We start from the raw sequence: 16,626 nt of genomic DNA on the forward strand, positions 1-16,626 counted from the left end.
GCAAGGACAAAGACTAAAGACAAACAAAACCTAACAAAATCAACTTTGATATGTTTTCATTGACAGTTGTAGGTACCCAGGTTGGTACCATATCCTACAAAGGATGAAAACAGTACATTAGGTCTGATGAGCTACCTTTCCTTCTCAGTACAAATACACACAGGATTCAAGAAAAGTGAGCCCTAATTCATTCAGTCTTTCCCCATTCCAAGTCTCTGTGTCAGATTTTCTTGTCAACTCTGATTTTTTCATCAAGAATGCTTAAAAGTCTTCTATTTTGTTAAATGTCCATTTTTCCCCCTGAAGGATTACATTCAGTTTTGTTGGCTAGGTTATTGTTTGGGATCTTCGTTCCTGTGCCTTCCAGAATATCATATTCCAAGTTCCTTTATCCAGGTAGCTGCTAAATCTTGTGTGATCTTGATTTGGACCCATGATATTTGAATTGTTTCTTTCTAACTACTTGTATTTTCTCCTTGACCTGAAAGCTCTGGAACTTGATTATATTTCTGGGAGTTTTCTTGAAGGAGTTGATTGGCAGATTCATTCAATTTCTACTTTGCCTTCTGGTTCTAAGAAATCTGAGCAATTTTCCTCTATAATTTCTTGAAATATGATGTCTAGGCCTTTTTTTAAACACAGCTTTCAGGTAATCCACTAATTCTTAAATTATCTCTCTTTGATCTATTTTTCTAGATTGTTTTTCCTATGAGATGTTTTACATTTCCTTTTTTTCCCCGTCTTTTGATTTTGTTTCTTGATTTCATCATCTTCTACTTGATCAATTATAATTGGGGGGAACTTACTCATAATTTTCTAGCATTACTTTCATTTCTTTTTCCAATTTTCCTGCTCTGTTCACAGGTAGGTATGGTGGTCTGTAAATTTTTGATGCTTCAAAAGCAGTATGATCCAGGGTGTGGTCTAGTATCTCCTGGTCTGCACTCTGGTCCTTACCCAAGTTGCCCTTCTGTGCAAGGGTAATCATTCATTTCTACCCTTTAAGGCCTACAAACAATGGTACACCATATTCTGGGCTAGCTCTAAGCCCAGAGTGTTGTTAGACCTCTCCTTCTGTGCTCTGAGCTGGAAAAATGGCTCTCAATTTGGTTTGACATACTTTTAAAAGTTGTTTAGAGGGGTGGTTTGGAAGAGTTCAACAAAACTGCTAACTCATCCATCTTGGCTTTGCCTCCTGCAAATATATTATATTTTTAGATGAATTAAAAAAAGAATAGTAATTATGATTTCAAGGAAAGTAACATTAAGTATAGAAGTGATAAAAAGATAAGGAAATTTATATTTTGCTTAAAGCCACCATAAATAATCAATCAATATTTTATATAGACATATATATGGACCAAATATCATAGAACCTGAATATAAAGGAAAAGTTAATTGAAGGGAGAAACAGATAGGAAAGCAATAATAGTACACTCTGCTCAGACTTAGACAAATCTAACAAAAAGATAAACAATAAAGAATTTAAGGGCATCAATATAATTTTAGAATTACAGATGATATGTATATATATGGTGATTACTGAAAGAAAATTGAAAGGAATTCACAAAGTGCTTGGCTGTACATAGCATATTTACAAAAGGACCGTGTATTGTGGCCAAAATATGTAGAAAAGCAGAGATACTGAGCACATAATTTACTAATGACAAGGCAATAAAATTATAGGCAAAAATGGTCCTTGAAGAAAAATTTAAAAATATTTGGCAGGTAGGGTAGGAGATGAAGCCAAGATGAAAGAGTAGTATGAAGCAGTCTAAAGTTCTAACAAAACTCCCCCAAAAGGATCTAGAAAATGCACCATCCATGAAGGCTGTGCACCAGGGCAAGAAAGGCTAACGACACAAAACAGGCAATGTGACAGAAGAAAGGTGCAGTTACTCAGTTCTGGGTCCTAATCCAGATCGGAAGGAGGAGGAGAACCGGTTCCAGGTGTGGTGTCGGGGTAGGGAGCTGCTGCAGTCCTCAATCAGTGTAATTAAAGAGTAGTTAGGTTCAGAAGCAACAACAGGGGGTGGAGTCAAGATGGCAGAATGAGAAGAAGCAGGACAACTTAGCTCCCCATTGTGCCTTCTCAATAATGTACTAAACATAATTCTAATTGGGAAACCTAATAAAAATTTCCAGTGGGTAATTTTTTCCAGCTCAAGAAGACTTGGGGAGATAGAGAGAGATCTGTAGATACTGGGCAATGGGGTCTTGTCAGTAGTGCACACTGTACGTAGCCCTTTAGCACCGAGGGACTGAAAGAGGGCAAGGGCAGAAGGGCAGAAATAAATCTCAGGGGATCCATGAATTAGTGCTTGACTGCAGGAACAAGTACTGTCTAGTAGTTCTGTCCCTTTTCCTCAGTTTTGGGTTACAGATGAAGAGTGACCATGAGAATGGGTCTAAGGCTTAGGCCTGAGCAAGAAACAAGTTCTGGGAACTGAGAAGTGTGCCTCCTGTCTTAGGAGAATAGCAAAAATATAGTTCTAGACTTTCACCTAGTGTTTAGTGAACAGACCTTGCCCCAGATTACTGCATTTAAGTGTCCTGAAAGCCTGCAGGCCCACCACCAGAGCTGTGAAAGCAGCAAAAGAATGCAGGAAGTTTGAAGCTCATGCAACAGATGTGCCCTCTTCTTAGAAGTGTGCAGAGCCAAGCACTAACCAAGACATACACACACATATAAATGCCTACGTTTTAGAGATATATATACACACATACATATAACACACAACAACAAACATATTCCACAAAAGAAAATTACTTGAAAACAAATACAAAGCCCTGCAGAAAAATGCAGCTTGAATATAAGTCTCATAAGAATTTCTAGAAGAGTTAAGGCAAGAGCTAAAAGCTACATCAGAGCTATAGAGGGGAACAAACACTGACTTTACAAAATGTCAGAGAAATAGACCTCTGTCTTTACTAAGTTTGGAAGTGCAGCACAGGAACCTTTCTCAATTTCTGAAGCTTCAGGTTGTCTACCATTAGAGTTCATTTGTTCTCTTTATTGTGTAATTATTTTTCATATGTTAGAGTAGAAAGATATGAAAAGAGAATTAATAGCTGGGAAAAGGAGGTACAAAATCTAACTGAAGACAGTAACTCCATGAAAATTATAATTGGCCAAAATGGAAACTAAAGACTGTATGGGACATCAAGAAATAGTGACAATCTCCTTCTCCTCCCTGCCCAAATAGAAGAAAATGTGAAATATTTCATAGGAAAAACAACTGACCTGGAAAACAAAACAAGGAGAGAGAATTTAAGAATCACTGAACTACCCTGAAAGCCATGAATTAAAAAAAAATATTCCTAGGACTATTATAGTCAAATCTGGAGGTCTTAGGTAAAGACAAAAAAAATACCATAAGCAATAAAAAGGAATTCAAGTACAGAGGAGTCACAGTCAGGATCACACAAGACTTAGCAGTCACTGTCATATAGGAGCAGAGAGCTTAAGGGTATGGTATTCTAGAAGGCAAAGATCTAAGCTTACACACAATAGCATATTCAGGGAAACAGTATATTTCCACAGGGTAAAAAGTGGACCTTTAGTGAATTGGAGGACTTCTAAGCACTCCTGAGGAAAAGCCCAGAGCTAAGTACAAAGTCTGACAAACAGAAGTCAAGGGAAGCATAAACCGACAAACATGAATGAGAAATCATAAGGGATTGAACATGGCTAAATTGTTTACATTCTTACAAGGAGATATACTTGTAGGAGCTATTTTTCCTAACTACACACCAATGAAATGGATGAACATTTTTAAGAAAACGTAAAAACTGCCCAGACTATAGAGTAGGAAATAGAATACTTAAATAACCTTATCTTAGAAAAAAGAAATTGAACAATCCATAAATGAACTCCTCTCTGCCTATACCAACTACAAAATTCCACCTACTCCCCCAAAACACCCCTCAAAATCCTCAAACAAAAACAAAAGAAAACAAAAATAAGGCCAGATGGATTGACAGTTGAGTTCTACTAAAATAAGTATGCATTGTTCAGTTGCATCCAACTCTTTGTGATCCCATGGACCATAGCATGACAATACTGCCTATGGCAGAGGTGGGGGAACTATGCTCTTGAGACCACATGTGGCCCTCTGGATCCTCAGGGGTGGCCCTTTCACTGAGTTCAGACTTTACAGAACAAATCCTTTCATTAAGTGGATTTGTTCTGGAAAGTTTGAATTCGGTTGAGGGGCTGCACTTGAGAGTCTAGAAGTAGCATCAAGGCCGCAGGTTCTCCACCCCTGATCCATGGGATTCTGTGGCAAAGATACTGGAGTGGTTTGCCACTTCCTCCTCCAGTGGGTTAAGGCAAACAGACGTTAAGTGATGTGCCCAGCATCATGCAGCTAGCAAGTGTCTGAAGCTGGATTTGAACTCAGATCTTCCTGACTTCAGGTCTAGCGCTCTATCCACTGAGCCACCTAGTTGGTATCTATCTAAAGCCAAGAGTCAGCAGTATCTGCCAAGCTAATCCCACCATCACTATTAATATTCAGCATTGTCCTAGAGATGAGAACTATAGTGATAAGAAAAGAAAAAGAAATTGAGAGTGAGTATAGATAAAGCAAAAACAATACTACCGCTTTTCCCAGATGATCTGATAGTGTATTTTACAAAACCTTGATTGTCAATCAAAAACCTAACTGAAACATCGAACAACTTCAGCAAGTTGCAGGATATAAAATAAACCTATACAAACGATCAGCATTTCTATATATTGCCAAGACAATATAGCAGGAAGAGATAGAAAGTGAAATTTCAAATCAAATAACTGTAGATAGTATAAAAATACTTATGATTTTACCTGAGAGGAAAGAGGAAGGAAAAAATTTTAATGTTTAAAATAATGATTTTTTAAAAGCAATTTTATTTTCTCCCAATTACATGCAAAAACAATTTTTAACATTCATTTTTTAAAGCATCTACTACTTCTTTAAAAGCAAGAATGAGAACATTTCTCCATATGCAGCTTAGAGCACTTACGAATCCAGTAGCTATCCAATAATCATTGTGCTTTATCTGCAAAGTAACTACTGAACTTTATGCTTCATTAAGATATTTAGCATATGTTCTTTTCAAACAAACTGCTGGGTCCAAAAAGTCCAAAAATATTTTCCCAGATCATAATCTATCCACACATACAATGTATATATACAGGCATGTGTATCTAAGGGTAAATATTCATAAAACACACTAAAACACAAATACACATGGACACACATAAATGGAGAGTATACACATATACACATATATACAGGTACAAACATACAAACACATACCCGCATACAAGCAGGTGTTAAACTAGGGAACTCTTCTGCTTAGATATTATTTAAATCAAGAAAAGTACTAGAGGTTAAAACAATTTCAAATAATATGGAATATTTTGCTGTTTGGAACATTTTAAAAATAGTAAAGGTCACCTTTTCCTTGACAGCTAAAAGCATCCAAAATGAGATTACCTCTAACCACCTCTTCCACGGATTCGGTGGTGGTGGTGGTGGTGCTTGTACTGGCCACACTAGTCGTTCTTTCCGTAGCCTCCTCGTACTGCTCCTCAGCTTCCCCCTCTACTTCATCCCCATCCCCATCATCATCATTGTTCTCTTCATCTTCTACATCACCTGCTTCCTTCTCTTCTGCAACTTCTACTACTTTGTCATCACTGTAAAAAGAAAAATACCATTTCATTGACTGTGCAAACTGTCAGAAAAAAGACCTGTGTCTTCACTAAGGTAGGAAGTGTATGACAGGTTATCTACTGGTAGAGTTTACTAGGTTCTCTTCATCACACAATCATTGCACATCATATGATACTGCTGTAATATGTGATAGAAAATTAGGCCTTTGGACTTGTGATTTGGATAAGAGAACACAGGATCCCCAGTCTAAAACTAGAAGATACCTTGGCGACGATCTAGTTCAACTCTTTCATGTTACAGATGCCCAGGGACATTAAGTGATTTGCTCAAGGTCATCAAGGTGGTAAGTGCCAGAGGATAGGACTTCTAACTCCAGAGCAAATAGGCTGAATTAGATAAAGTTCGGCCATCAATAAATCAAGAGTTGGAGCCATGGGGTCAAGAGGAAGGGCCTGAGTTCAAATATGACCTCAGACACTTGACACTTACTAGCTGTGTGACCCTGGGTGAGTCACTTTAACCCTGATTGCCTCACAAAACAAACAAGTAAATAAATCAAGTGTTCATTAGGTGCTTACTCTGTGACAAGCATTTTCCTAAGTGTTGAAGATATAAAGAAAAAAGCCAAACAGTCATTGCCCTCAAAGACTGGGAGGAGACAACAGGCACATGTACAGGTAGATATAAAACGTGTACACACACACATGCAGATACAAAATGTATAAAACATGTACAAGGTAAAGGAAGGGTTGGCATGAGGAACTAGATGTATCAGCAAAGTCTTCATGAAAAATAAAATTCCTGGAACCAGGAATTAGAACAGGTGCAGGAGGGATAGGAGAACTATCTATTACAAGCATGTGGAGATAGGAGATTCAGTGCTGTGTGTTGAGAGCAGAGGTTCCCAAATTTATCTGGCCTACTGCCCCCTTTAAAAAAAATTACTCAATGCCCTTCTGGAAATCTACTTTCTTGAACCTACTTTAACGGGTTTGGGTTTTTGGGTTTTTTTTTTGCAATTTGCGTTATTTCAAAAAAAAAAAAATATTTTTCAAAATATGATGCAAACTAAATAATTTGTTGTAAATTTGTGGGGTTTTTCCTGCATTGAAATTCTGATGAGGCTATGTTGTCTCAGGTAACCATGTTGTAAATAAGTCATTCCATGCACATATTCTTGCTGTTGTAGACTTCCCAACAACACAGGACACACTTGCGTGCTAACACTTGCTTCTTAAGATCTGTAGGTAGACTTGGCCACTGATTGGTTATAACTTGCATTTTGTGTGTTTATATGGAAAATAATGTAATCACTATGACTTTAATGCTGTTACACAACAGATGAAACATGTACTAACAGTTTTTCAAAATCTTCTCTTCTTTCCTTAGCTTCCACCGCCCCTTTATTTTTATTCAACCCACTCCAATTGCATTGGAGGCTACTACCCCCCTCTCCCTGCTTCTGGATCATTCCAGTGCCCTCAGGGGGCGATATCACCCACTTTGGGAACCACCTGGGCTAGAGAATCAACAAACTATGTTACAGGTACTGGGATACAATTAAAGGCAAAAATGGCTCCTATCCTCAAAGAACCCACATTCTAATAAGGGAGAAAACATGCAAAAAATACATATATAAGAACTATACAGGTATTGGAGGTAACCTCAGAGTGAAGGCACAAGCATTAAAGAGGACCAGGAAAAGCTTCTCATAGGAAGCAGGATTTGAGCTGAGTCTTGAGGGTAACCAGAAAGTAAAGATGAGAAAGTATAAGAAGACTAGAAAGGAAGGAAGTGACAAGGTTGCAGAGGGTTTCATATTGGATCTAAGAGGCGATAAGGAGTCACTACAGTATATGGAGTAGGGGTGTGACATGGTCAAACCTGCTTTTGAGAAAAACCACTTCAGCAGTTGAGTGGAGGGTGGACTAGAGTGGGCAAAGACTTGAGGCAGGGAGAGCAAACAGAAGGCCTTCACAACGGTCTGGGTTTAAGGTGAGAAGGGCCTGCACAAGGCTGGCCAGCTGTGCAGAAGGAGAGCAAGAGGCATGTAAAGAAGTTATTGTGAAGGGAGAATAGGATTTGGCAAAAGATTAGATGGGGGGGGGGGGCAGAGTGAGATAAAGTGAGAAGTCAACAAAGACAGATAGGCTGGGAGACTAAGTGGATATGAGGTACTCTGTTTCTTTGCCAGAAACAGAGAAGTTCTTAAGAAAGGAAGGTTTGAAGTGAGATCTAACAAGTTCAATGTTTAATATGTTTATGGGATATTTACTTCAAGATGTTCGAAAGTCAGTTGGACATGTGTGACTGGAAGTTAGGGCTGGATAAGTAGATCTGAGAGTTGTCAGCATAGAACTGATAACTCAGCCCTGGGAACTGACAAAATAGTATAGTGAGAAAAGAAAAGGACAGACTTTGGGGGCTGTCCATGGTGATGGGGTGTGGCCTGGATGAATGAATATCCAGCAATGGTGTCTGAAGAGGAGTGCTCAGTTGGTAGGATGAGAATCAGGATAGAGTAATATCACAAAAAATAGAAATGAGAGTATCAACGAAAAGAGGGTGATCAGTGGTGTTAAAAGCTGTGGAGAGGTCAAGAGAGATGAAGACTGATAAAAGGCCATTAGATTTGGCAATTTGAAAATCAAGTACTGACTCTGAAGAGAGCAATTTTGGTTGAATGATGAGGTGGTAAGCCAGACTGCTGACAGTTAAAAAGAGTTTGAGAGTAGTAGAGGCACCAAGTTGGCTGGTTTTCTCAAAGAGTTTAGACATTAAATGGAGGAAAGCGTTAGGGTGATAGTAGAGATGGATGGATCAATACAGTCTTACAGGCACAGGGAAAACACCCAGTAATAGTGAGAGAGTAAGGATAATATAAGGGCAATCTGCTGAAAGATATGGGATAGAACGAGGTCAAGAGTACCTGTAGAGGAGTCAGTCTTGGCCAAAAGGGCCACCTCTTCATGTGAGACAAGGGTAAAGGAGAAGACAGTGGGGGAAGACATCTTAGTGATGAGAGATACAGAGGAGGGAAAAAGGAGCTCTTAGCAAATTCCTTCAATCCTTTTTTTCAGTGAACTATAAGGTACAGTTCTTAGCTGAGAAGGCTGTAAGGCAGAGGAAATGGAGTGGGTAGCATGGGAGGAATGAGGATCCTCTGGCAGAGTATGTGGAAGGGAATATGTATAAGACATCTGGAAAGGTAGGTTGGGGACAAATTGTGAAATAGTAAGTGAAACAGGTTTTTATATTCACTCCTGGAAGTATAAGGGAGTCACTGGAATTTACTGAGTAGGGGAGTGTAAATTCTTAAGAAATGTGCTTTAAGCAAATCACTTTGGAAGCTGTGCTGTGGATGAATTGGAGTAGGAAACAGAGGCAGGGAAATTAATGAGGAAGCGAAAGCAATGGTCTAAAGGAGAAGTTGATGAGGGCCTGAGCTAGAGACTTAGTGGTGTAAATGAAAAGGAAGGTCACGTAGAGGAGAATTTTTGCAAAGGTAGGAATGACAAGACTTAGCAACAGACTGGATATGTGGGATGAGTAAAAGTTGTTTAGAATGGCACCAAGTTTGGAGACTATGTGACTGAAAGAATAGTGGTAGTCTCAGCAGTGGGAAAAAAAAGCTCAGGAGAAGAAAGGGTCTGAAGAGAAAGACAATGAATTCAAAAGACAATGACAAAAACGTTGAGAGTTTGAGATGCCAGTGAGACAACTCATTTAAGATATACAAAAGACAGTGGGTAATATAGAAAATGGAGCTCAGAAGAAAGAACAAAGCAGGATATTTAGACCTGGGAGTCATCTGCAAAGCAACAGCAACTGACCCCAAGGGGGCTGATGAGCTCATTAAGTGTCAGAGCATGCAGAATTAAGAGAAAGTCCAAGATGCAGCCTTGGGGGCACAATGCAACATTAAGGAACACAGTGTTGATGATAATCCAGGAAAGGAGCCTGAGAAGGAGCAGTCAGATGGCTCAGAGGAGAACCAAGAGAGAAAAGTGGCACAAAATCACAGAGAAGACAAAGTATCCTGGAGAGAACAGTCAACCATTGTGATTACTGAAGAAAGTTCAGAAAGGAGGAAGATTCTGAAAACCAAATGAAGCCATCGGGAATCAATGGAACTTTGGAAACAGCAGTTTCATTTGGATGGTGGGATCAGGAGCCAGAATGCAGAGCATTAAGAATGAGAAGAGAGGAAGTGGAGATAAGTAGATATGTTTTTTTCAAATAGTTTGGGAAAGGTAAGAGATACAAGATGACTGCTTAAGAAGATGGTGCTATCCTGCAGTTTGTTTTTAAGGATAGGGAGACTATCTGCAGACAGTCAGGGAGGAAATAGGAGATAGGAAAAGATGGAAGATTAGAGAAGTGGGGGCGCAATCTGCTGTAGAAGTCCAGAGGAAATGACCTTGGCTCATAATGAGCTATGATTGTTAAAGGAATCTAAGGACTGCAAAAAGGGCTTTCTTAGGTACATGGTGACAAAAAGGAAGAGCAAAGATGGGATATCATGGATAGTATGATATCTAACTACACAAAAAAGCAGATCAACCCCATTCTTACTTTATTTCTGCAAAAGAGAATGACTTTTATATTGGAAATGATAGGACAAAAACAACTACTGGGAATCTATACCCAAAGTAAGGTGATAACTAAGAGTGCACATAAATGATCTTGATCAATATAAGTCTCCTGGCTCAAATGAACTAAAAGCCAGAGTCCTGAAAGAACTTCCAGAAGTGAGTGATATGAAGGATAATAGAGAATGGGAGAGGCACCAGGAGACAGAAAAAGTGGTAACCATCACAGTTTTCAAAAAAGGGAAGGAAAATTGAGCCTATGAACCTGTGAACAGGATTCAATTCCTGGGAAAATTCTTTGAAGGATCATTTCAGAGATGGTTGAAGAATATCTAGAAAGAGATGTAGGAATTACAGAAAGTCATCGTGGCCATCAAGAACATGTCATGTTAGACTAAGCTCAATTCCTTTTCTGACAGGGACACTTAAAGTAGCAGATGAAGGGAATTCTATGAATATAGTTTACCTAGATTTTAGCAAAGCTTTGATTAAGTATCTCTGTTGTTGTGGATAAAAGTTAGGTGATAAAACAAATTGATGGATTCAGAATTGTTTAGATGGCTAGACTCAAAGAGTAGTTGGTAATGGTTAAGTGTCAGATGTGGCAGGTTTCCAGTGGAATACCACAGGGATGAGAGCTTAGCTCTGCAGTATTAAACATTTTTAAAATGTTATCAGTGTCTCCTATAAAGTACCAGTGAAGTAGGATGGAAGGGAAGGGTTAGTACAAATAAGGTAAAAGGATAGATGGAATAGTAGGACGCTTTATGTTATCAAATAAAAGTATTTCAGAGTTTTAAAGTAAAACACTTGTGGGTAAAAGCAGGACAGAGTTGTATTTATATCCTGTATAAAGGACATGGAGTGGAGGAGGAAGTCAGGGGGGCTAAGTAGTTTGAAGAAGTAGGAAGTTAAGATATTTGAGTTAATATGTGAATTCTGAAGTCCTCTTATTAAAAGTAATAGGTCATGAACTCAGTAAGGGCAAGATCTGGGGTACAGAGTAAGACTGAGTCAAGCACTGAGCTCATTGAGAATGGAGAGGAAATGTCCTTTGAACTAGTATTTTATATAACAACCTATATGATCTAGATTTTAACTCAGGTTCTGTGAGGCACTATTAATGACTGAAAATGAAAGCATGTAAAAGTTAAGATGTTTGGGGGTGTTCAGGATTGATATAGGGAGAAAAATCAGTAATCTACTTTAGAAATTGAACAGATTCATTTCATTTTCAATTATTACTCAAGCATCAATTTCCTGCTCCAATATCACCCTAACAGGAAAAAGTATCTGAAGACATCTATTTTTTTCGTCTCCCATTAGTTTGCAGCAGCAGAAGGAAAAATAGCCTTTCTTTGCATTTCCAGAACTTAGTACAGTGCCTGGCACATAGCGGGCACTTAATAACTGCTTGCTGACTTGATTCAATATGATGCACAGATACTAGATTCCTGAAAACTCTGCCCCCCCACCCCGAATATAGGCTCTAAGCAAATCCTACCAAGATAGGAAAGAGTGAATATGGATGTAGAATGAGACTACAAACGCTAAGGTGAGAAAAGCTCACCTAAGAAAGCTAGCAACTCAGTAATTATTTTCAGCCTCACTAACTCAAGAAAATGATTTATTCTGGCGTGTGGGGCTAGGGTGAGAGAGGTATGTGGGAAGGAATAAGCACTTATTAAGCACCTACTATGTTTCACACTCTGTGCTAAGCACAATATAAGTATTATCTCATTTGAACCTCACGACAACCCTGGGAGGTAGTTGCTATCATCCCCATTTTCACAGTTGAGGAAACTGGGGCAGCAAAAGATTAAATGACTTACTTGGGGTCACACATCTAGAAAATGTCTGAGGATAGATTTGCACTAAGGTTTTCCTGACTCTAAGCTCAGTGCTCTGTGCCATCTAGCTGCCATGATGGAGCTTGTGATAGATGTTAACAGAAGAAGTACCTACACTGCCATAAAATTAGTGATGACAGAAGACACATGCATTGGAGGTCCAGAGTCTTGAGAAACTAGCAATACTGGAGGGCTCTTTTACAGGCCCAGAAATCAGGAGGTGAGTACACATTGTGCACAATTATATACTAACAAAACTGAGAAGACAAAGGAAACAGAGCAATACTTTTAAAAATGTAAAATACCCAAACTGTCAGATGACTAGATAGAGACTTTAAATATTCCAATCTCAGAAAAGGAAACAGAACTAGCAGTAAAGGAAATATCAAAAAAAAAAACTCTTGGACCTAATAGTTGTAAGAGAACTCTATAAACTTTTAAAGAATTAGTATCAATGGGCTACAAAAATGTGCATACCCTTTGACCCAGCAATATCACTTCTAGGACTGTATCCCAAAGAGACTATAAATATGGGAAAAGGTCCCACATATGTAAAAATATTTATAGCGGCTCTCTTTGTGGTGACCAAGAATTGGAAATCAAGGGGATGCCCATCAATTGGGGAATGGCTGAACAAATTGTGGTATATGATTGTAATGGAATACTATTGTGCTGTAAGAAATGATGAACAGGGACTTCAGAGAGGCCTGGAAGGACTTACATGAACTGATGCTGAGTGAAAGGAGCAGAACCAGGAGAACTTTGTACACAGCAACAACCACAGTGTGTGAGGACTGTTTCTGATAGACTTAGCCCTTCACAGCAATGCAAGGACCTAAAACATTCCCAATGGACTCCTGAGGCTAAATGCCTTCCACATCCAGAGAAAGAACTATGGAATTGGAAAGCTGAATAAAGCAGAATATTTTCTCCTGTGTTATGTTTTGTTTGGGTTTTTCTCATGGTTTCTCCCATTCATTTTAATTCTTCCATGCAACATAACTAATGTGAAAATGCATTTAATAAGAATATGTGTGTAGAACCCATATAAGATTGCATGTCGTCTCAGGGAGGGAGTGGAGGGAAAATCTAAGACTTATGGAAGTGATTGTAGAAAACTGAAAACAAATAATTTAATAAAAAAATGAATTAGCATCCATACTCTATTCTCAAAAACAGAGAAAGAATTCTACCAGAATTCTTTTAGAAGATAAATATAATCCTAGTATCTAACCCAGTGAAAATAAAATGTGGAAAGAAAACTATAGGCCAGTATTACTACTGAACACTGACTCCACAATTTTAAATAAAATCCAGTAAAACAAACTGCAGCGTTTATCCAAGAAATCATTCATTATAATGAAGTACGATTTATACAAAGGATGCAATTTCAATATAATTAATCATATTATAAACCAAAACATCTAAAACCACATGATCATCTCAACAGATGTAGAAAAAGCCTTTAACCAAATACAATGTTTAATGTTAAAAACTCCACAGAATAAAGGCACAAAGGGACCTTTTTTTAGTATCATAGAAAAGTATTTATCTAAAACCAAAAGCAAGCATCATATGCAATGGGGATATATGAGAAGCTTTTCTAATACATATGGGAGTAAAGTAAGCACCTTACTGTCTCCACTATTACTTGGTATAGTTCTAAAAACAACAGCAACAAGACAAGAGAAAGAACTTAGAGGAATTAAGATAGGTAAAGAGGAGAGAAAGGCATCCCTGTCTGCTGATGATATGATACTTTACTCCGAAAACACCAGGGATGATCAAGTACAGGAACTGTTTGAGAAAATGACTTTTGTTTTATTCAGTGGTTTCAGCTGTGTCCAACTCTTCATGACTCCACGTTTAAGTTTCCTTGGCAGAGACACTGAAGTCATTTGCCATTTCTCTCTCCAGCTCATTTTACAGAAGAGGAACGAAGGCAAACAGGGTTAAGCGACTTGTGCAGGGTCACATAGGCGGTGTCTGAGGCTGGATTAGAACTCATGAAGATGAGTCTCCTTGATTCCAAGCCCTGTGCTCTAGCCACCATACCAACTACCTGCCCAAAGTGGCAGGCTACAAAAGAAATCTTCATTTCTATATGATAACAAAAGAAGTAATAAGAGAAAAGGAAATTCCATTTCAGATAATTACAAAATACACAAAAATTCTGGTGGTCAACCTCCCAAAGCCCATGAAAGACTTTGATAAATTCAAATACAAAGCATTCCTTAAAGAAATAAAGAAACAACTTAATATTAATAGCTAGAGGAATATTCAGCAGTCATGGCTATGCCATGCCAACATCATAAAAATGACAATACTACCGAAATTAATTTACACTTTTAATGTTATCAGACTATCAAGGGTATATCTTATAAAACTTGATAAAATAATAACAAAATTCATTCGTAAAAACAAAATATCTGGAATATCAAGGGAAATGATGAAAAGAAATCAGGATAGAGGGTAGTCATCAAATCCATCTCCTATTGGTTAAAAAAGAGAGATGTTTCAGTGGAATAGACAAGACCAGGGAGAATCAGAAACAATAGAAATAACTGAGCTTTTGATAAAGTGGAAAGCAAACTACCAGAAAAACTTCCTATCTGATTATAAACTGCTGAGAAAACTGGAAAACAGTCTAGCAGAAATTAGGCTTAGACCGGCATCTTATATCACTACAATACAGTCTAAATAGATAAGTGATCTTAATATTAAAGATAATGCTATTACAAATTAGAAGAGAAACAAATCATGTAACCATCACAGCTATGAATAAGAGATGTATTCTTAACCAAACAGGAGATAGAGGCAATTTAAAAAGATAAAATAGATAAGTTTAACTACCTGAAACTGAAAGCTTCTGCATAGATAACCTTAAGGCATTTAGGATAAGGGAAGTAGTCAAATGGGAAAAAATGTGCATCAAATTTCTCTGATAAGCATTTGGCATCCAAGATAAATAAAACTTTCTCTGGGTATAAATACACACACATGTACATATATATGTATATATGAAATACACCTGCATGTTTATGTATATACATATATCCACATACACACGTATGCATAAGACTAATAGACATTCCCCAGAAGATAAACGAGCTGAAGATAGGAACAAAAAGTTCTCAAAAGAACTGCAAAGTACTCACAATCACATCAAAAATTGATCTATACCACAAATAACAAGACTAATGAAATGTCACACCCTGCAAATCGGCAAAAATGGCAAAATGTATGGTAAGAGCCAATAATGAAAGAGTTGTAGAAAGATAGCCATACCTATTGATACCTGTGAAATGATACAGCCATTTTGGAAAGTAATTTGAAATTATACAAAGAAAGTGACTAAAATGTCTATACTCTCTGAACCAGAGACTCCTTTATGGAGCTTATAACATAAGGAAGCCACTCTTCCACATACTAAAATTATTTATAGCAGTACTTTTTGTGATAGCTAAGAACTGGAGGCAAAGTAGATACCCATACACTGGTAAATGGCTAAACAAATTGTGGTGCATGAATGTAACTGAACAATAATTTAATAACAATAATTTTTTCATGCTGTAGGAAATGATATAGGTGATAAATGTAGACAATCATGGAAAAATTTATGGGAACTGAAACAGAGTGAAGTAAGCAGAGTCAAGAAAACATTATACACAGTAATTACAACAATATAAATGAGAAGAATGACACCCCTCCTCCAAAAAAATCAAAAATAAATGTAACAAAATTATAATTGGAACTCAGATGAAGAGATATGAAAAGTTACCTCCTAACTACCTTTTCATAGAGATGGGAGGTCCCCAGGTGAAACACATAACACATATTTACAGCTTTTTTCAATGCACAGATCAGCTGGGCTGACTTTTTTTCTTATTCTCAAAAGATACACTATTTATCACATAGGAATGGCTCTTTAAAAGGGGGAGGGATAGAAGGAGGTATACTTAGGACACTGTATAATGATATAAGAAATAGAAAATATCAATAAAAACTTCTTAAAAATAACAAACAAAAAGTATTCACAACCAAATGAAAGAATGCTCTAAATGATGAATGAGAAGAAACGAAAATCAAAACAATCCTGAAATCCTCTGAGGTTTTACCTCATGCTTGCAAACTGGCAAAAAGACAAAAAATACAACAACATTTATTGGGAGAGGGGTTGTGGAGTGATAGGCATATTAATTCATGTTGGTTGAGCTCTGAAATGATACAATCATTTTGGAAAACAATCTGGAATTTTGCCAGTTAAGTGACTACAACATCTACACTTTTTGAACCAGAGACTCCATTATTGGACTTTACACCTCAAGGAAGTCATTGATAAGAAGAAAATATCCATATAAGCCAAAGTATTGATGAGTATTTTCTTTGACAGAAAAGAGTTAGGAGACAAAGCAGATAGCCACTGATTAGGAAACAGCTAAACAAGTGACTGAACATGAAGATGGCAGAGCATTAATGTGAAGCTGATGAGGAATGCGAATACAAAGAAGCATGAAAAGA

At 37.6% G+C, this 16,626-nt stretch overlaps 1 protein-coding gene across 4 annotated transcripts in view; it reads right to left on the minus strand.

The window, feature by feature from the left end:
• Positions 1 to 16,626, minus strand: part of APP (amyloid beta precursor protein) — a 174,443-nt gene that overhangs the window by 54,461 nt on the left and 103,356 nt on the right. For all 4 annotated transcript variants that reach the window (XM_072614921.1, XM_072614925.1, XM_072614923.1 and 1 more), the window contains exon 6: positions 5,484 to 5,686. In XM_072614921.1, the coding sequence (XP_072471022.1) occupies positions 5,484 to 5,686 (203 nt within the window). The remainder of the gene's footprint in view (positions 1 to 5,483; positions 5,687 to 16,626) is intronic.

The sequence above is a fragment of the Notamacropus eugenii genome, chromosome 5 (assembly GCF_028372415.1).
Source record: "Notamacropus eugenii isolate mMacEug1 chromosome 5, mMacEug1.pri_v2, whole genome shotgun sequence".
Taxonomy (NCBI): domain Eukaryota; kingdom Metazoa; phylum Chordata; class Mammalia; order Diprotodontia; family Macropodidae; genus Notamacropus; species Notamacropus eugenii.